At 36.3% G+C, this 21,942-nt stretch overlaps 1 protein-coding gene across 4 annotated transcripts; it reads left to right on the top strand.

Annotated features, from left to right (window-relative positions):
• Positions 1-3,457: 3,457 nt before the first annotated feature.
• Positions 3,458-21,302, top strand: LOC101693299 (P2Y receptor family member 10). Of its 4 annotated transcripts, none has more exons than XM_045066211.1 (3): positions 3,524-3,603; positions 13,793-13,898; positions 18,930-21,302. In XM_045066211.1, exon 3 carries the CDS (start codon positions 18,979-18,981, stop codon positions 19,954-19,956), a length of 978 nt encoding a protein of 325 aa, XP_044922146.1. In that variant the 5' UTR covers positions 3,524-3,603; positions 13,793-13,898; positions 18,930-18,978; the 3' UTR covers positions 19,957-21,302. The 4 variants fall into 4 exon arrangements, with proteins under 4 accessions (XP_004777150.3, XP_004777148.2, XP_044922146.1 ...); XM_045066210.1 differs by lacking the exon at positions 13,793-13,898 and adding an exon at positions 17,960-18,555 and having other exon boundaries at positions 3,537-3,603; XM_004777093.3 differs by lacking the exon at positions 13,793-13,898 and having other exon boundaries at positions 3,458-3,603.
• Positions 21,303-21,942: the final 640 nt, after the last annotated feature.

Here is a 21,942-nt window from a genome sequence, read left to right as displayed (position 1 = left end):
TAAGAAGGTATGCCCCAGTCTGTTTGCAGAATAAGACCTGCTGCTGCCACTGTCACCAGAAATGAATTTTTACAAAACTCATGGGTTGGGAGACAAATTGTTGGTGGGGTTTATGCAGTTTTTTGAGGGAAGGAACCTGCAGCACTGGGACTGAGGCAAAAGTGACTGGCAAGGACAGATCTGCTGAAGCATGGGGGCATGGAACTTGCTGTAAGCAAATTAGGTAGAGTTTGTTGACTTTGAGCTTGTTCTCTCAGGTGACTGTGGGTTTATGCTGAAGTGCAGAGGAGGGAAATGTCATTTCCCAGCTACTTTGTTCCTGAAAGGGTTTTTCATGATCCCTGCCTTTCTGGGCCATACTGAGATGAGTAAATAACTCTCCTGTCTGTCTGCCTCTGGAGTTTTTCAAACTCTGCTTTAAGGCTCTATCTCCTCTGGCTGTTTTTTGTGCTCTCTCTTTAGAGTTTTGGGACTCAGCTTCCTAATGCCCTCCAGGTTCATCCAGAGTTAATCCTGATAACTTTTAATGTTCTAGATTTTAATTCCTGCTTCAGAATTCATGAAATTTGGCCCCTCTCACCCTATTGTTTTCAAGACTAAATATTTTGGGTATTTGTCTTCCCCATGCACACTCCCCAGTGGGATAATGTGTTTCTCACCCTTCTCTGTGTCACCTGGTTCCTACTGAGCATGGACTGCCATGATTGATTTCACTCCCAAACCACATCTTCACTCTTCTTAACTTTTTTGATGTGGCCCCTTCTCTACCTTTTGTAGAATTTTTTTTCCTGCCAATTTTTGCATCATTTTCTGGGTTATATACACAAATGTGAGTGATATCTAGTTGTATCCATGGGATAAGGTGAGCTTAGGATCCACCTACTCTGCTATCTCCCCCATTATCTCCTCTCCAGATATGGGAAACTGTTGAATACTGCTTATCTAAATCAATTAATATTCACTAGTTGTAACACAAAAGGAATTGAAATAACATCCACTCTTTTTAAAAAATTATTTGTTTCACTATTGTTCCAGGAAGGATTGAAAATGATTTAAAATGATGCATACTATAGCAAGATAATATAAATAAATGGTAGGTGTAAAATAATAAAGAGAAAATGAACAAGGGAATTAAGATAAAGCCATGAAAGATGATAATAAAAATTATCATAAAAAGATCTCCAAATTTGCTCCCAGTAGACTGTAAATTAGTTCCAGTGTTTTCAGCAGACTATATTAAAAAAAAAGACATATATGACCAATTATTAGTATCCATAAGAATCAAATTAAATCAAACCAATTGGTTGGGAAATATTTAGTTCTTCATAATATTAAAATCAGGTAGTAGTCTTGTGTCCTCCTAAAAAACATAGTATATTTTCATGAATAATGTCCTTAAGGATAGCTATCACTCCTGATCTACTCATATTATTAAATAATACCCTAAGCCTTTAAAGCACTAACTCATAAATTTACCCCAGCCTAGGGAAGATATTATGTATCACTTAAACATAAACTTTGAGGGGATATATATAAAGAAGAGGGGAGCTCAGAACCGTGGCAAAATATGAAATATATACTATTTTTTAGTCTCTTATGACTGAATATTTATTACTTTGAGTTGATATTGTTATTAAATAACCAAAAACTTTCTTCTAAAAGTTAATTGGAGATATTTCAATTATCAGCTTTTTTGGTTTATCCTCAGATTTACTCCTTTTAATTAATACTCAAAGCTTTATCTCAGTTGTATTTGTCTTTGCCTAAACTGGGTCACTGACTTCTGAGCAACTTTCTGTTCCCTTTTTAGGACCAATGAAAAGAGAGATACTTGCATGCAAAAGAGAAATGAGGTAAGCTGGCTGGTTTTCTCAGCAATGTTAAGTTTTTTACTGTGAAATGAAGGCGGGAGGTGACAATAGCTAATTATCAGAAAAGGGATCTTTTTCTCTTACTGTCTCAGGGTTTGGCTTTAAAGCTCAACAAGTCTGGAACTTTCTTTGTCCAGAAAATAATCAGACCTCAGGAAAACTGGCTCACACTGTAGGCTCAAATTCACAAAGAATGGATTTTTTTTTATGAGGAAGCCAACTTAATAATTTATACTGAGAAACAGAACTGCCAAGTGGACTGAAATGTGTGTTGGACTGTCAGTGTATTCTTTTAGTTGGAGAAGTCAGAAAACTAAATTAACAACAGGTTCAAGCTGGGTAAATATATGAAGTCAGAATTAAGAAGGGAATTGCAAGGTTAAGCATATTTCATTTGATATACCTCAGCCAGGATAGGTATCCTTTCCTTTTGACAGTCCTCACAAGTCATGGTATTTTCATAAAGCAGTTCAATTATTAGTTTCTAGTGCTGAAAGTGTATCTTTTCTAACTTTTAATAACCTTAAAATTTATATTAGAAATCTCTGAGTGTTAGTCATGGTTTCATCTAGTTCTTGAATGGTTCTGGTTTTATAAGGAGAGTTTGCTGCAGATCTAGTTTGACAAAATGTCTAGTCTACAAAAATGTTGTCATCCACTTTTTAAAATTTATTTTAATCTATAAATTAAAGTACTACTTTTCGACTTAACCCACTGTACTTTCTTGTTTTCTCTTTGCTATGGTTATTACCCAGAAGGCTCTTTGCAACTCTTGGCCCTGGGTTCTGAATGTGGTTCTCTTACATGTAAACAGAGGTTTGTATGCTTTGCAAGTCTTGTTTTTTTCATAACTACTTTCAGACTTGGAACATTATAATCCACAGGTGTATATTTTTTTCTTTATTTGCATACTTACAAAGCCCCATAAACATTATACATGAAGACCACAATCTTAGTACACTGAGAAAGATTCTGTAATCAGCAATATTTATTTATTTATTTATTCATGCATTTAGTTTTTTTCATTCATTACTTCACTTATTCATTCAATAAACACAAAAAGTCTTTGTGCTAGACTAATTGGGAATACAGATAAGAGTCAAAAATGATCTTTGCCCTCAATCAGTTTGTAGTATACACAGGGGATAAACCATCAACAAAAATAACTAACATACACATTAAATTATGGGATTAGAGGTTGAGGGAAGAGCCTTCATGGTGAGGGAAGAATGTAGCAAAGGTGGTTTTACTGCTGTTAATTCTGTCTTAGATTTTTGAGGTTTCCTCACACTGTGACCTCAGGCTTGAAGAAGTTGCAACTTTCTTGTTCTAAAGTAAACTCTCTTCATATTTTGCCTCAAAATTCTATCTTTCCATAGAGATTCTAGTGTGCCAGATAGACAGGGATATTTTGGTGGAAGGAGATAAGGTGAAGAACAGTGAAGAAGGCTAGTATGCAGTTATTATATGATTTTGCACAAACTTGGGCTCCATTTCCTTTGAATTTCTCTGTACAAATGAAATAAAACTTCAGTACTGTCATCTGCTCAAGGGACTTACCTTTGGTTTGTGCAAATAAGGTTTCTGTGGTGAGACACCAAATGAACTCAACTTCCTCTTTCAACAACAAATTTGTCAGTTATCAGCAGGATCTGTGCCACCCGGAGTTAAGCTCTTTCACCCTCAGCTCCCTGCAAAGAAACAAGAGTGCTAATCCTGACAAGGCTCCAGGGTAAGTTATAGCCCAGTATCTGGGAATTGATTGTTCAATGTGGGAAGACTGGTGGGGGCATGAAGATCCAGGATCGAGGAAGATGTGAAACCATTGACCAAATTTAAAATGGTCCCTGGTTTCTCTTTTCAGACTTCTTATAGCAGGATCAATGCTGATTGCCCTTGACTCTAACTAGAGTACAACAAAGTCAGTTAATGCCATTAGTCACTGCCATTACTCAAGGAGCATAGAGTATGCCATGCAGCTCACTTTTTGATGAGGGCTCTTTGTTTCTCCATCAACCCGGGAAGATAGCAAAAAATGTTAATAATAAACAAATACAGTTTTGTGAGATTTATTGGGACAACTTGGCATATTCAGCCAGAAAAAGAGTATTTGAATTTTTTCTCTCTATAATTTATCTAGTTTCATAATGAAGGAAAAGTTTGTGTATAAGCTTCTTGGTTTGGTAAGTTTAGTTTTTACATATACAGAAATAGTAAGTTCTTTTAGGGTAAAAGGAATCCGAACACAGATTTTGGAGTTGAAAGAGCTCTTAGAGATTCAAATCCAGCACAATACAGATGGGGAAATTGAGAGTCAATGAAGTAAAGACACTTGATTTCAGACCAATGTGAAAGTAAAGACAAATGATTTAAGAGTGTGTTCAGAGGTGTTTCTTGATCTTTTATAAGTTGCTTTGTTGACCCAAGTTTAGCCCTACTGGTTAGCAAAGCCCTAGAGAGGCACCTATCTTTCAAGTGATTATTTTTCTTATTACTCTGAGTACTAGCAACCTCTCTGGTTATGAGTCAAGATGACCGAGTCAAAAGGAAACTTCTGTTGGGGAATCCTTAAAGGTGGGCTGTGCTGTGCCTATTGGTACCAAGATGATTCTGAATAAAACAATAAGCTTTGTTATAATTTTGGTGGGGAGTAGTCACACTCCCAAAGATCCTACCAGTGGGGAAATTTTTATTTTGATTGCTTAAATGGATGCAGGATGTCATGGCGATTTCTATTAATTAAGGAGTTTATCACTTATTGGTTGTGACACAGTAAAATTATTCACTGCTGAAGTAGGTGGTATGTTGATATACGGAGGTGGGAAATGACTGAATTGTACCAAGAATCAAGTAATGCATTCAGGTAATTGTCTTTGCATACAAAGGTTGAACATAGGTCCTTTTTAGTTAAAATCAGTTCCTATTGAAACTTAACCAGGGAAGTCATTGAGTTCATGTTGTACAGATTGCTCAAACCCTGGCAGTGGTGGAGCATAAGGCTAAAAAATGAGTAAGCCTACTTCTGGGAGATTTGGGGTGGCTTTTCATGGCCAGTTGTGTTTAAGGTAAGTCAACTGATATCCTAATAGGGCAGTTTCTACCTTTCAGGCACAGTTCAAGCAAAGAGAGCAGAGCTGTCTGTTGTGAAACCATTCTAAGAGTTCCAATAGTCAGGGCAATGACTGGTAGAGAGTCTGTGATTTATTATAAAACTTTTGGTCAAGAAGTCTGCTTACATCCAGATTCCTTTTACAAAGAAGTTTTTCACCTAGTATTGGTTTGTATGTATCACAGGCAGAGTAATGAAGTACATGGATCAATAAACACAGAATCAAAAATTTTTCTGTCCTAGTTCAAGTTTTGCTAGCGGCTCACTGTATAGCCTTTGGTAAGTTGTTTTATTTTTGTAGATCTCCATATTCTTAACTGTAATAAGTGGGACGGTTAGAATAGTCTTTACTTTTCTTTGTAACAATGCAGTGACTCGACTGTGGGCTCCTAGGACCTGAGAAGAGTTATGTATCATTAAGCAGTAAGTAATAGGGCTATAACATGAAAATATAACCAGAGGGGACTTTCTGGAAATATAATCTAGATCATAAGTGGAACCCAGTAAACTTTGTCGAGGCCATTATATTTCTTTCAGAATAATGTTATCATGATGACTTAACTTTTAGATCACAGACAAGTTTTTTTTTTGGTAAGTAATTTCCTTTTTTTAAAATGAAAAACACAAACAACACACAAGGGAAATAGCTCTGAAATCTGATTTCCACAATGACATTGTCACCCAATCACTATTTCTCAATCTTTTAAAACCAGAGTTCCCTTTGAGAGACCTAAAAATGTCACTACAAGGTTATTGTGGACTTGCTTCCCTAGGAACCAGACCCGGAATTCCCTGAAAAACTTACCCATTACATTGACATTTTCTGAGAACTATGTGTGAAACAACTACAAAGATTTTATAGATCTGTACTTTCAATAGTTTCTATTATAGGAACAATGATTTTGATTCCCAAATATATTTACTATAATAAAGAATATTCTTTTTTCAAATAACACATCCTTTCCAGGCTTCCACTTTAAGAATTATTTTAGCCATCTCTCACAACTATACATTTTGGGGGATTTTCTAAACCCAGAGAAGTACAGGATCCAACCAAAAACCTATGGAGATTACTTTCTGTACAAGTAAAGGGGAAATGAGCTAACATTTATTTAATGTCACTGTATACCAGACATGAAAATAGGTCATTTTTTGTACATTTTCCATTTAATCTTTACAGCAATCTATGTTGCAAAGACTATGATCTTACTTTTATAAATGAGGAAACTGAAGCCCAGAGATATGAAAAAGTTGCTTCAGGCTAGTCAGCTGATAAATGAGTTAAGATATGACCCCAGTACTGCCTAAAGAACCTGATTCTTTCCACCTCCAAAATAATGCCCCAACTGCAAAAATGGTATCTAATTAGGCCTCTTTCCTAAATGATTAAAAATCTAATAAAGATGCATGCAGGGAAATTAAATTCAAGCATTTAAGATTTTGTTTGTGAACAGTATAATTTCTTTAACTCATTTTTGGGAGAAAAATAATTTTCACTTCCTCTAATTTATAGAAAAAATGTCTAGACTTACAGAGTATATCCAAATCTTAGCATTTCTAATATCAAGTAAGTGATTTAGAGTTTATTCTAATCAATTCAGGAAATAACAGAGTTCCAAATTCCAGTTGTTCTTTTTTGGCTGTGATTGTGAGTGATTGAATGAAGGACACCATGTTCATGGTGAGATTGGCTTAGGTAATACATGTGAGAATTTCATGGCTTAAAGAAAAAAAAAGTTCAAGTAAAACAAATCAAGTTAGGTTTCCAAATGGCTTGTAAAAGCTGTCCTGTGGAGAGTGGGAGGGCACCCCTCAGAAAACTTTCCATATTGATTTTCCCCTCTCCTCCAAAGATGACAACCCCACATACTGCCCTATTATCAAAGAAAATAAGAGAAGCAAATTTGGTAAACATGTTCACTTCATGTTATTAATGACTTAATGCTGAGGGGTGAAAAGAAGGGGAGGACTGAGAGAGTGAAGATTTGTTGAGTTGTATAGGAAAAGAGCAATCACCTTGATGCCAGTAGCTTAGGTTTCACTCCCCTCACTCTGCCACTTGCTAACCTTATGTCTTTGGGTAAATAAGGTCACACTTTTAGCCTCAGTTTTCTGATCTGTGAGACAGGGATGATATTCTATAGCCTGATTATTCATAATACATACCTTTACTAAAGATTAACAGTAATTATATGTGTAGTAATTGTTTGTAAAGTATAAATCAGTAGATGGGTTGAAATGGTGGTTGCTGCATTAATGATGACAGGGTCAGTGCTGGTAGTATTATTTAGAGGCAGTGTTTGAAAGGGGCCATGCCCATAAAATCATAGCAAGTTAGGGCTGGAAAGGAGTTAAAAATCATCTAGTTCAAACTGTCTTATTTTAATAATGAGGCAAATGAAAACCACACAAGGGAAGAGGTTTAGCAGAACAACACAAAGAACAATCTAATAGTTAACTAGAATCTAAATGTCTTAGCTCCAAATCCAGTACTCTTTTCAATATATCCTACTGCTTTTAAGTCTTCCCCAACCTACAGCAAATATTGAGCTTGCTACTGTTATAAAGAAATTGTCCCAGTACTCTGTTCACAGATCTGTTATGGTTTGGGTTCATAGGCAAAACTCCCCCAAAATCCTTGGTTTTGATGCAATACTACCCTGACACTTGGTGGGCAGTCATTTGCCATATATGCAAAGATATAAAATGGCTAGAACTAGAACTGAGAATAGCTTCATCTTTGATGAACACTCTTATCCATAGAAATGCCACTTTAAAATAAATTCTTATTTGTGCAAAAAGTTGTTTGTATCAGAAGAGTTTTAGCATTCTCTGCTCATAAACACCTTATTACAATGGAAATCATAATAGCTGACTTTGAGAAAGAAAGTTAATCCTGATGAGCTTCCATTTTCTGATCTGTAAAAATAGTATAATATTAATTTCCTCAGAGCTCTTACAAGGATTAAAAGTAATATATGAATAACACTTGGACTAACAGGATGCATGTGGAAACTTCTTGGACTTAACACTTCACTGAAACTTAGAAGTCTGGTACAAATTGCAATGACATGATAATATAATTTCACATTGGTTGTACCTTTGTAAAATCACAGCATTTAGGCATTAGGAAGCAAAGCTACCTTCGGTTAGATGATATTGGTACCTCCCAAGTTTTTGGACTCAGCTCCACTGAGTTAGATTTAAATACATGGCATACTTTTATTTTCTGTGAAAAAATTTAGTTATTTCCATAAAGTTAAAGATTAATGACCATATTCCTACTTAAGATTTTGGGGTTCCTGTTGGATTTTAAATAAAAATCTAGGGTGTCATGCTTTGGAATTCTTAGGCATCCAGATTTATTAGACTCCAGCCTTATTATCCTTGCCTTGACCATATATTCAGTAGCAGAGGAAACTATGACTGTTGATTGTGAGAGTAGCTCATGGTAAAGATATTAGAAGTAAAGCTGCCTAAAGCCCAATCAATATGTGCTTATTCTCCATATTCTTGACTTTGCAAATTAATGTAAACAAACTGAACACTTACCACATCACATGCCTAACCTTCTGCTAAGCAAAGTGAGGAATATAAAAGTCTAAGTCCTCTGTCAGAGAGACTACATTTTATATGGAGGCTATAAGTCCATATAAAAGTACTATATGTGTACAAAGGAGGAGATGTCATAATAGGGTTTCCCAGGGCAAGGAAAAGATGAAAGTTGAGAGAGAACCCTGAGAAAGAGTAAAATATTGGCTTCTGAGACAGGGTCTAGGAAGAATCTTCCCTTTTGGGGTTGGCTTCTGTCATCAGGTCCCTCTTGTAAAAGAAGAGGCATCTCCTACCATGGCCCTGGCCCTTGGTGTAAGCAATAGGTAACCTGGACTGGAATGACCAAGAGGCATTTACTTCTATAAGGGTGGTGTTAGAGGCACATAACATTCTGCTCTTATCTCTACCTAGGTGGCTCACATCTGCAGAGCAAAGGGCTAAAATATATGCTGAGGATGTGGTATTTTCACAGGTTATAATTTTTCCTGGACATTATTGTCAGTATGGTTTTGGTTAGCTGAGTTGAGTGTACAACAATGAAATTAAGTCCTTGCAATTAATTCCTACATGTGCCAGTTAAAATTAATTCTTTTAAGAGTGTTGTATGTTTAGCCTTGTTCTAGAGTTAGAGAGAAAGAAATAAAGAAATTTAGAGTATGACCTCTGACCTCACAATCCAATGTAGAGAGATCCATATATAGTTAAACAATATGAGTTGTCATAAAGCAGAGTATTTTTTCAGTTAAAGATATTTACTGAATGACTATGTGCCAGTCATTCTGTTAGATTCTAGTGATTTAAAAATGAGTGAGATGTGTTTTTTGCCTTCAAAGTGCTCACATTTTAGTCAGAAACATGGATATAAACAGAAACATTTGATATAATGCAGTGAGTATATTGTTAAAGGAATTTCTATCGTGACATGGTAGCCCCAACTTGCATTTTTAATACATTATTTTGACAGCAGAGTAGATAATAGATTTTAACAGGGCAGTCTTCAAGGGAAATGGATCAGTTAGTGAGTGTTTCAATAACTCAGAGAGGGAAGAGAGAGTGTGACGGTGAGGGAGGGAGAGAAAACATGGTTAATTAAATGAGAGAGTAGGAGTCTAAGATTATTCTATGAAGTCTGATAGATAGTGGCAGATAAGTAAAATGTCAGGGAATAAGCCATTAAGGTAGGTGATGTTACTCAGCATGAAGATGATGAATAAGAAGAGAAGATGCAGACCCAGGGAAAACAAATATTTAAAGGATGTGAAAAAAAATAAAAGAAACCATGAGAGAAACTCAGTATAAATGGACAAATAGCTAAGAGGTGAATTAAGAAATTCTTGTTTGAAAGCCAAAGGAAGAGAACTTTGCAAAAAGATGGAAGTGGTCAGACTGTGTCCAGGGCAGCTAAGAAGCCCTGCATGATTTAGCAACATGATGGCCACTTGTCACTTTTGCTAACAGTTTCAGTGAGGTTGTAAGGGTATATAAACCACCTTGAAGTGCATAAAGAATAGAGAGTGAAGAAAAGGAAACATTCAGTGTAAACAAGTATTTTGAGTAATGTATAGAATTGTTGATTCACTATATTATACACCAGAAGCTAATATAAAACTGTATGTTAACGATATTGGAAATAAAATTGAAAATTAATAAAAAAATAAGAAGAAACAACAGAAGAAAGTACAAAGACATAGAATAAGATGAATGCACAAGAGAAGAATTATTTTGGAGTTTGGTGAGACTTAATGAAAAAGATCCAACTGAGAAAGGAGAAGAGCATGATGATCTAGAGAAAAGGGAACAATTAATAAAAGAGGATCCCTAGAGAAAAGGGAACAATTAATAAAAGATATGGGAATTCATCTTGAGCAACAGGAAAGGTAGTTGTGTTGAGAAGTAAGAAAGATGTAGCTATACTTAAGATTATTTGTGTTGGGGGTAGACAGTAGATAAAATTAAGTTGCTTCTCACCCAATAACCTAAATTTTTTCTGTGATTTGAGAAGTTAAGACTTTCTGCTGAAGAGTTAGTTGTTGGGAATGCAAACTGGGGCAGCCACTCTGGATAACAGTATGGAGGTTTCTCAAAAAGTTATAAATTGAACTACCATATGACCCAGCGATTGCATTACTGGGAATTTACCCAAAGAATACAAAAATACTAATTCAAAAGGATACATGCATCCAGATATTTACAGCAGCATTATCTACCATTGCCAAATTATAGAAACAGTGCAAACATACATCAACTCATGGATGGATAAAGATGTGATACACACACACACACACACACACACACACACAATACACACTATGGGATATTAGTCAGCTATAAAAAAGAATGAAATCTTGCCATTTACAATGACATGGATGGAGCTAGAGAGTATAATACTAAGCAAAATAAATTAGAGAAAGAAATACAGTATGATTTCACTCATATGTTGAATTTAAGAAAGAAAACAAATGAACAAAGGCAACAACAGAGAGACAAATCAAGAAACAGACTCTTAACTATAGAAGACAAAGTGATCGTTACTAGAATGGAGGTGGGTGGGGAGATGAATAAAGTAGACAATGGGGATTAAGGAGTGCACTTTGTGTGATGAGCACTGTGTGTTATATGGAAGTGCTGAATTACTATATTTTACACCTGAAACTAATATTATATTTTATGTTAAATAACTAGAATTTAAATAAAAACTTAAAAAACACTCTGCCAAGAAAGGTGGGGGATGACAGAGTAGGAGAGAAAAAGTTTCAGTGAGTTATAAAGGTGCTGAATGGCCACCATGAAAATGGAAAAACATAATGGAGAAACAAAATCATAGGCTGGAGATCATAAATTTCTAGTGTTGTCATTCCAAATAAGGCCTAGTATTTTTAATAGGATCATTCAGCAGTTTGGATTGTAAGAAAGAAAATGAATTGTGGACTTGATCTGGGATTAAGGCATTGCTAGTCTGGTACAGCAGAAGAATGATGAACAAGGAAGTTGAGGTTTCATGTGTGAGAGTAGTTGGTTTAACCATTTACTATAGGCTGAGTAAGGGAGGAAGTAGGATAAGGGTGGGTGCTGGGTTGGACCATCAGAATTGGAGGGATTTACATACTCAAAGTCTCTAGGAGTGTATGATGCAAGCTAGTATGGTGAAACTTAATTATAATGTTAGAGAGTCAAGAATTGATGAGGTTTAAGGAAGCTCTACTTTGACCCTGCAATTGCACTACTGGGTATTTACCCCAAAGATACAGATGTAGTGAAAAGAAGGGCCATCTAGGCCCCTATGTTTATAGCAGCAATGGTCATGGTTGCCAAACTGTGGAAAGAACCAAGATGCCCTTCAACAGACGAATGGATAAGGAAGATCTGGTCCATATACACTATGGAGTATTAGGCCTCCATCAGAAAGGATGAATACCCAACTTTTGTAGCAACATGGACGGGACTGAAAGATTATGCTGAGTGAAATAAGTCAAGCAGAGAGAGTCAATTATCAAATGGTTTCACTTATTTGTGGAGCATAACAAATAACATGGAGGACAAGGGGAGATGGAGAGGAGAAGGGAGTTGAGGGAAATTGGAAGGGGAGGTGAACCATGAGAGACTATGGACTCTGAAAAATAATCTGAGGGTTTTGAAGGGGCGGGGGGTGGGAGGTTGGGGGAAATCAGGTGGGGGGTATTAGAGAGGGCATGGATTGCATGGAGCACTGGATGTGGTGCAAAAACAATGAATACTGTTATACCGAAAAGAAAAAAAAAAAAGAATTGATGAGGTTTGGCAAAGAGTGCAAATTTGAAAAATCCTGTATTAAGGGTAATCTGAAGGAGCTTTGAAAAGGTGCAAAACTGATATCTTTTATAAATTTTCACACATTCTATAACTGAATGTATCTTTGACTCCTCAGTCAAATGGTGTTCCAAACTGGCTATTTGCAAACATGATTTTTACTTGAAATTCTATTATTCCTGCCTTGCCAAGTTTGTTGTTTTTGTTGTTACCTCAACTGTTGCACCAGTAGGGTAACCAACTGTGCTATTTCCTTGGATTTTCATAGTTTTAGCACTAAAAATTCTATATCTCAGGAAACCCCCAGTCTTAGACAAACGAAACTGTCAGTCACTCTACAAACTTCCAGCTGATATAGACTTCCTGTCTCTTGTGTCCCATTTTCTACACTACCCAATTCATCTTCTACACTTCTGCCAGGGTGATTGTTTTAAAACATCAGCATGGTAATATGACATATCTTCCTGGAATCCTTCAATGATTCCCCATAAAACCCTCTATGACTGGGCTGCATCTACTTTTTAAGTTTCTTTTTCATTTTGCTACCTTCTCCCATTCTTACTTCTCATTCCATCTTCCCCAGCATCTCACTCTGTTTTCCAGCTATACTAGAACACCTGCTGTTGCTTTCTATAGATCATTTGTTAATCTCAGGATATTTGAATGCTGTCTATTCATTGCTGACATTCTTCTACTATTTCTTCTCTTGTATCCTGCCCACCCAAACTGCTTGTTGAAAATGGATTTACCTTTAAGTTGAACTTCCAATCCTCCTCTTTTGTGCAGTATTAATTTCTACTCCCATAGAAACTTCATTATCTCTTTCATAGCAGGTTTGAAAAATCTGTTATGGGTAATTTTTCTTATGTCTATCTCTCTTAAAAAACTATAAACATTTTGAGGACAACAATCATGCATTATCCTTCTATGAAATTTCCCACCTCACTCCAACATTCTTAGCAATCAACATACTAGATGCATGTAGCATACTTTTAATTTGCTGTATGAAATCATAATCCACTGAATCCCAGATGAATGGCATTGGTGATACTCAGTGCAGGTTTCCTTGAAAAGATGAAACTTGACCAAAACTTTAAAGGGTTATTAGGGGGGCACCTGGGTAGCTCAGTAACTTAAAGCCTCTGCCTTCGGCTCAGGTTATGATCCCAGGGTCCTGGGATCAAGCCCCACATGGTGGGGGGGTCTCTGCTCAGCAGGGAGCCTGCTTCCTCCTCTCTCCCTCCGCCTGCCTGTCTGCCTACTTGAGATCTCTGTCTGTCAAATAAATAAAATCTTTAAAAAAAAAGGTTTTTTAGGATTTAAATTTATACTTCAGGCAAAGTAAGTTAACTTTATCTCTTCCTCAGGCACCATTTCTATTTTTTCTTTCCAACCCTGTCCCTACAGGGACCAATAAGAAAATGCAGATGACTTGGAACAAGTGCCATTTCTTCTGTGCTCTATATTTCAGAATTTAATAGAAGCAGACTGACATTGCAAAAAGAGCATTAAGAGGCCCACAATTCCGACTCCTGGTCTTATTTCAATCATGTTATTCCTAGGTGACCTTGAACAAGGTATTTAATTGTTCATGAATGCATCTCTTTGTCAATTAAACACTATGGTGGGGTAGTTACTGGTATTGTCTCACTTACCTTAGAGGGTTGATGCTATGATAATATGAGGATTTCTTATCACTTATGCCATTTACCATGGTTCTTGTCATGCACTGATTATGATGTTGGAGATTTTAAAAGTATTTCCCCCACCAGACCAGAAGCTTCTCAGGGACAGAGATTATGGCAGATAGTTCTGTATTTGCTACAGGGCCTACCCTAGCACAGAGTTTATAAGATTGCATGTATTAAATATATGTTGATTAAGGCAGCCAGAGTCCTCAAAAAGCCAGGGGAAATAAAAACCTAAATAGAGTTATCTTTTCCTTTATGCTTACTTTTAATGTATGGAGAGCTTTGGTGATTAGAGATGGAACATTTTCACTCTCCTTTCAGTTCCTATGCATGGGCAAGTAAGAAGTTATTTGCTGATGAGATGAAGCAGTTTTTCCCTCTGCAGAATGGCAGCCAAGAAAAATAAAGGGTTGAGTGCTCTTAGAAGTAGACAATAAGGACTAACTTCTTCATGAAGTCCAGATAATAGTCTTAATGATACTCTGAGACTTTGAATGGTGCTAGTTTCTACCCATAGGATATATCTGACCGCTTGTTATTTCTAAATTAATTATTTTGCATTTTTCTCAAGCTCTACAGGTATGAATTCTCTAAGTTGAAAAGGGTAGGTGTAAGGAATACTGATGATAATAACGCAAATAAGGAGACAACATCATAGGGAAATAGAAAGCAGAAGCAATGTATTAGGTAACACATCCAAGTTTGCATTTTTGTTTAATGCTTCCAAACAGGGACTTTAAACTACTGCCAATCCATCACGCAAATTCTCCATGAGTGATTCTTAAGTAGCCGGCTGTCCTAGCTATATGGTGATTAACATAACATATCTTGTTTTGACACGAATGAATCTAATGGCACAATGGGTGAAAAATCCAACAGACAAGTAAACACACATTTAAATTATAAATGTTGATGCTATGAAGGAAGGGACAGAGCATGAGAATATATAATGATGTGCAGGTTTACCTAGATAACACTGGTAGTGAAGGTCTTTCTGACCTGCAAACTGAGATTAAAAGGAACCAGACATGTGAAGACCTGGGGGGAGATAACTCCAGACAGAGAAAAAATGTGCAGAGACCTTCACCAGGAAAAAATATTAGCTTTGTCTAGAAACTGAAAACATCTCAGTGTAGTTGAAACATAGAGAATGAGGAAGAAAATGGAATGGAATGAAGTGATGTTGAAGGACACAGGAGACATGGTGAAAAGTTTGGCCTTCATATAATAGAGGGCCAGCAAAGGATTTTAGGGAGGAGAATAATAAACTTTTCAAAGAAAGTTTATTTGGGCTACAGTATAGAAAGTGTTAGAAAGAGTTAATAAGTGCCACAACAAAAGTAAGAAAGTATGGAAACAAGCATAGACTCCAATTCCAACATACTACCTCTACACAAAGCAAGTTTTGTGACTTTGCTGCAACTTATTTAATTTTTTTTGTCTCAGTTTCCTCACCAGTGATATGGAGATAGTCATAGCACCGCTATGAGGATTAATGAGATAATACATGAAGCGTGCTTAGCCTGTAAATAAATGGTAGCCCTCAATAAATGGTAGTGAAAATTAATGTTAGTGCTAGACACAGTATGGGGAATGGACTGCAGAGGTTATGACTGGAGTGTGGGGAGTATGGTAAATCAATCTGTTTCAGTAGTCAAGAAGAAAGGTGACGGTGGCCTATGTTAGGATGACAGCAGTAGAAATATATTTGGATTGGAGAGATATTTCAAAGGAAGAACCACCTGGTTTCTGACTGGATATGGAAGAAATGTAGTGATAGGGGTTAGTTAAATCCCCACTTTTCAGCTTGAGTGTCTGGGAGGAGAGTCATGACACTTACTGAGAAGGGAGATCAGACTCAGGAGTGAGTCACCAATCTTACACATTTTTTGAGACAGGAACCAAAGATGTATCTAGGTTGAAGGGTAGAAAAATTGGCAACAAAGTGGCACAGCCAACTAGAAATAGTCAACAACAGAGAGAGAAACAGTGGCAGAAGCAAAGAAAGAGAAGGAAGGTACTCCAACCTTAGCCCTTCTATTCAGTATTTTTCTATTAGTGGCTTCTTAGGTTGTTCTCCTTTCTTAAATTTCAGAAATGTCACAGATTTTCCACAGCAAGCTAAATATTTCCTGAGAGAGCTTATATTTCTTTTTTTATTATGTTATGTTAATCACCATACAGTAAGTACATCATTAGTTTTTGATGTAGTGTCCCATGATTGTTTGTGTATAACACCCAGGGCTCCATGAGGTTTATATTTCTTCCCTACCCAAACCAAATTCCCCGAGCTTCACCCTACAATGGGAATTTTACATTTAATTGTCACAAAATTTGGCACCAGATTTGGCAAAACCTACCTATCTTCCTTTCAGTCTGGAGAAGAGATTTTGGAAAGTGGACCATGCAAATCTCTAAGATTGCAATAAACTGTGAATTGCAGAGACATAACCTCCCCACTGCCCACCCACTCAAAAGGTCTGAACTTGATTTCTAGCTTGCTGTTCTGGCTTAATTGGTTTCTGTTATTTAACACATGGGTGTGGATGGAACATCTCTCTTTAGTAAGTGAAACTTTCTACACCAGTGAATCAGGAACAAATACTCATGTCTGTACAGTACAAAAGTGGAAGTGTTATTTGGGTGGGTGTGAGTTGTTCTCAGGTCTTGGAATTGTAGTGCACTTGATGAATCTTTCCTTGGTTTCTCACAGTTTTTGCATGGATAATAGATAATAGTAGAAAAATGTCAAAAATGTCAATAATGAAGTGGGTGTTGAGGAGCGATGGGTGATATTCGTGGGGACAGGTATTTGGTTATATTATAATAACCTAACTAGAGTAATTCTAGTGTTATAAGATTATAAGCTCCTACTATGGGATTAGAAATGTTCTTTTATAATGTGCCCCCAGATGACATGAGCCTCATTCTATTAAGTAGTCCCTCCTAAGCGGAGAGAAGAAAGTGGTGTAGCGGAAATTTCATAGACTTTGGAGAAAATAAGGGATAATAATATATCTCATTTTTACTATTTTCTAGGTTTGTTACCCCAGAAAATTAACTGCCTCTCTCTGAACCTCAGTTACCTCATCTGCAATATAAAAGTAATAATAGTAGTACCTGCTTCTGATGATGGCTATAAAATGAAATTAGATAATGCAAGTTAGAAAGTGAAAACTTTCATTGCAGATTCTGGGGTACATTGCTGATAGTCACACCATGATAATTATTTATTATTTTCACTTGTGAACAACCCTTCACCTTCTATTCAAAGTTATACATACATAAGCAAGATGACTGCATGACTTTTTAGGATATATCACAAGTCAAGTAGCAAGGATGAAATATTAGGGGAGACAAAGTGAAAGTACCCTTTAGAATAATGGTAGTTCACAATGTTGACATTTTTATATGTGAACTAATCATTTGGGGTTCTGCTTTTAATCCACATTTCTATTTCCTGGAATAGGACTTAAAACGTGATACAGGAAGTCATTCTGTTACTTATGAGGAGAATCTAAAAGCAAAACACTCCTTTGTTTTGTAAATGTACTTAAAACAAAATAAAACAGAAGAGAAACAATGAAGACAACAAAAATGTTATTTAACCTAAGAAACAACTTCACTACTGTATACCAGTTCTAGCCCTAAATTCAGTAAACATGCTTGCAATATAAACAGAAGCTAAGTTTGTAAAAATTTGTTTTGGGGAGGAAAACAAATGAAGAGAAGGGTGTTTATAAGGATTAGGTATCTTCTACTCCCATTTGAAGTCCCAGATCTTCTGTTTTGTAGCTTTGTGGCCTTAATAAGCCTCCCTTTTGGCCTTACTTCTATGTATTATATGAAGGCTGGATTAAATGATCTTTTAAATGTTCTTTCCAGTCTAAAAGTCTACAAGAGTGTTAAACTAAAATAATAAAGTTGTTGCTCTCTTTTACTTGCAGGCAACCTGCGTAAATCTATGACCAGGACTTGAGAAGCCCTAAAGATTACTTTATATTCCCCATGTCCCATATTTATTACATAATAAAAAACGCACTAAAACATAAAATAAGATTAAGGACATTCACATTTTTTTCTTCTTATGATGACTATTTTAATGAAAAAAATGTATTAAGCTTTAAATTGTTTCCAAAAATGATTTTGTGGCCTATTTTACTCTTTCCCTAATCAATGTTTACTGTGTCCATTGGATAATCTACTATGTCCATGATGTCATACCAGTACAGAATTCTTAGCAAGAAAATTAGTCTCTTCCTTTTCAGATCACTAAAGGGAATTCCTAGTTCAAATTCTGAATTTGTGTATTAATGATCCTTTTCATGTAAATTGGAAAAAGACCTAAGCCAAGAGAGAATGACAATGTGCACGAGAACCACTTATGCTATTGTGATAAAATGTTAAGAAGATAGGGGTCCCAAGTCCTGAAACTCAACTAGCATACTAGCAATGTAGGCTAAAGATGCAGGGTCATTTTTCAAGTGCTGTAGTACCAAGGTAGGAAGTCAGAACCCAAAAGAGAAGAAAGGGGATGTAAAAGGTAAGGTTGGATTTCTATCATTGCAAGTGTTCATGAACAGGGTTTGGGGCAGGAAAAATTTGGGTGCAAAAGGAACAGACTGAAGTGCCATACCCTTTTTGTTGTGGTAAGAAAAAGAAACTAAGTATTTTAGGACATCCTTGCCTATATGACACAACTTAGACAATTTGGGAGGGCAGTTTGAAGACAGCCCCATGGTTTCCTGATTCATTAGGTGACCTTTGATCAGTAGATATTCTTTAAGCATCTGCCAATTCATCTGAACACAGGTCTTTTTTAAATCTAATAATCTGCCGCTTCAAGTATAAAAAGGAATCTGGATTTGGCTATAGAACTGTTTAGTCATTATACTCTTTTTTTCTTTGATCAAGCAGGAATTATAACTCCACTGCTTACCTTGATGAGTATACTGAAATATTCAAGATGGATAGCAACAGTACCAGCAATGACTGCAGTGCTACTAATGTGACATTTCAGAACTCCCTCTATGCAGGCACCTACATCCTCATATTCATCCCTGGTCTTCTGGCCAACAGTGCAGCTTTGTGGGTTCTGTGCCGCTTCATCAGCAAAAAAAATAAAGCCATCATTTTCATGATCAACCTCTCCGTGGCTGATCTTGCTCATGTACTGTCCTTACCCCTCCGGATTTACTATTACATCAGCCACCACTGGCCCTTCCAGAAGGCCCTTTGCCTACTGTGCTTCTACCTGAAATATCTCAACATGTATGCAAGCATTTGTTTCCTGACGTGCATCAGCCTTCAGAGATGTTTCTTTCTCCTCAAGCCCTTTAGGGCCAGAAACTGGAAACGTAGGTATGATGTGGGCATCAGTGCTGCCATCTGGATCATCGTGGGAACTGCCTGCTTGCCATTTCCCCTTCTGAGAAGCACCTACTTAGGCAACAAAACTGAGTCCTGTTTTGCTGATCTTGGTTATAAGAAAATGAATGCAGTGGCTTTGGTTGGAATGATTACAGTTGCTGAGCTGGCAGGATTTGTTGTCCCAGTGGTTATCATCGCATGGTGTACTTGGAAAACTATTATATCCCTGAGACAGCCACCAGTGGCTTTCCAAGGAATCAGTGAGCGGCAGAAAGCACTGCGGATGGTTTTTATGTGTGCTGCAGTCTTTTTCATCTGCTTCACTCCTTACCATATTAACTTTATTTTTTACACTATGGTGAAGGAAACCATCATTAGTAGTTGTCCCATTGTCCAAAGCACACTTTATTTCCACCCTTTTTGTCTGTGCCTTGCCAGTCTCTGCTGTCTTTTGGATCCAATTCTCTATTATTTCATGGCCTCAGAATTCCGTGACCAGCTATCTCGCCATGGAAGCTCTGTGATCCGTTCCCGCCTTATGAGCAGAGAGAGTGGTTCATCAATGGTTAGCTAAACATAAAATAACTCTTCAGTTATGAATTTAACTATGTTTCCTAGCTTTTCCCAAAGGCCAGAATAACCAGACAATTTGTTTAATGGAATTTTATGAACAATGGAAGTCTTGTTGTATAATAGTTGTGGTCACAGGGATGTAATGGGGATGACGGTGTGTAAGAAATGTGGGAGAGGTAGGGAAAATAGAATTTGCCAGTTTTCTCTTTGAAATTCAAGATACTTTCTTAAGAGACCTAGCTCAAATTTTACAGATGTTTTCAATCAAAAATTAGATATTTTATCCTAAACATTTTAGTAAATATATTGTTAATACGATGCAATAAATACATAATTCTTTTCCCAAACTGTAAATCTCTTTTATATGAAGACTTTTAATTGTGGATGAGAATAAAATTCTTCAGTTTTTCTAAGAAATAAATGCACAGGTAAGGGGGGAGTGACAACTGAAGTAGTGTATGCATAAATTTCAGGGCCATAAACCTAATACTGAATAAAGGGCATGGAAATTTTTCCATTCACTGAAAATATACTGGATTCCTATTATATTCTGGGTTATCAATTTCTTAGGTACTGTCACAATATAGCAAGCATCTCATCTGACCCTTCTAATAAAATTGTGGAAATTTCCAATACAAATGAGTAAGTAGAACGTCAGAAAGGGAAGTAACTTGCCTGAGGATAAACAGTGGTGAGGTAAAATTAGTTCTGTATATATCTCATATGCTTAAATTGTTCCCTCTATTTGTGTTGTTACTTTTACTAAGTCAACATTAAACTTGAGTTAAATGGTGAAGACACAGGCCAAAGCTAAGCTGCATCAGATTAGGCCATTTCTACACAATTTTCTGGAGATTATGTGAAAAGTCTGGGTTATAGGAATGGCAGATCAAACTTCCGGCTACAGATTATCAAATGATAAATAGTTTTGTTTTGTTTTGTTTTGTAATACTGTCCCAATCTACAGTCTAATGATTAGGGGTATAGGAGACCCACATTGTTCATGATGTCTTACCAAATATATTTTAGGGCTTAATGTCATACAGAACCCATAAATAGATGAAGGAAAGAAGACTATAAAGCTGACAGATGTAGAAGTTCCTTAAGTATTTTGGATATTAACCCTCTATTGGATATTTCATTGCAAATACTTTCTCCCATTCAGTAGGCTGCTTTTTTTGTTTTATTGTTTGTCTCCTTCACTGTGCAAAATCTTTTATTCTGATGTAGTTCAAAGAATTTACTTTTGTTGTTGTTGTTGTTGTTGTTGTTGTTGTTTCTCTTGACTTAGTTGACATATCTAATGTTGCTATGGAGAGGGCTGCAAAAAAAAATTGGAGAAATGAACATTCTGTGAAATTTGGATTTTTTTGCAGCTTGCCCAGATTCTTTCTTTTTGAACATTGACAAATTTGTGTTTATTAAGAAAGTTCTGTCAGTAGAGCTCACAGAATTTCATTAGAAATAGAAAACATTATCACATCATAAATGAATGGGAGAAAAACATGAGTCCTTCTGGCAATCTCTTTATCTTCATTTTTCTAGGGGTTATATTCATTATTTCAGAGCCATTATAGAGGATTTGAGTATAGGCACTCCTCAGCTTTTCAATTTGGTATTTATGAAACTCAATACATCACTTTCAACACTTACGCTTGAAATTTAAATAGCGTGGACACTTTGCATGCAGGAAGGAGAAGGGAAGTGGTTTTCTCGAATAGTCTGGCTGAGGAGAAGGAAGGAGGGAAAACTAAAACAGAGAAATTAAATTAACCCACCTTAAAAGTAAAGCTAGTGCTTATAATACAAACTTAAAACTACATTCTGCTTTTAAATAGTAAGTACTTTAGGTGTCATAGTAACTCTTTAGACCAAATACCAAGGCTTTAGGTGCATTACAAATTCAAAATGTAATTACAAGTAAAAGTATGCTATTATCCTCTAAGCCTCTGAAAGAGTTAATTGATCTCCCAGGGTTCAAAATTTA

The sequence above is a fragment of the Mustela putorius genome, unplaced genomic scaffold, assembly GCF_011764305.1.
Source record: "Mustela putorius furo isolate JIRA1106 unplaced genomic scaffold, ASM1176430v1.1 tig00003862_pilon_pilon_pilon, whole genome shotgun sequence".
Taxonomy (NCBI): Eukaryota; Metazoa; Chordata; class Mammalia; order Carnivora; family Mustelidae; genus Mustela; species Mustela putorius.
This window is presented reverse-complemented; position numbering and strand designations above follow the sequence as displayed.

What these genes read in the sequence shown, in the direction of transcription:
- LOC101693299 (XM_004777091.3), top strand. Translation starts at nt 3,473, where the DNA reads ATGAACTCAACTTCCTCTTTCAACAACAAATTTGTCAGTTATCAGCAG. An exon ending in AATCCTGACAAGGCTCCAGG is followed by an intron (nt 3,604 to 18,926) that starts GTAAGTTATAGC and finishes TCTTTGATCAAG; the next exon opens with CAGGAATTATAACTCCACTG.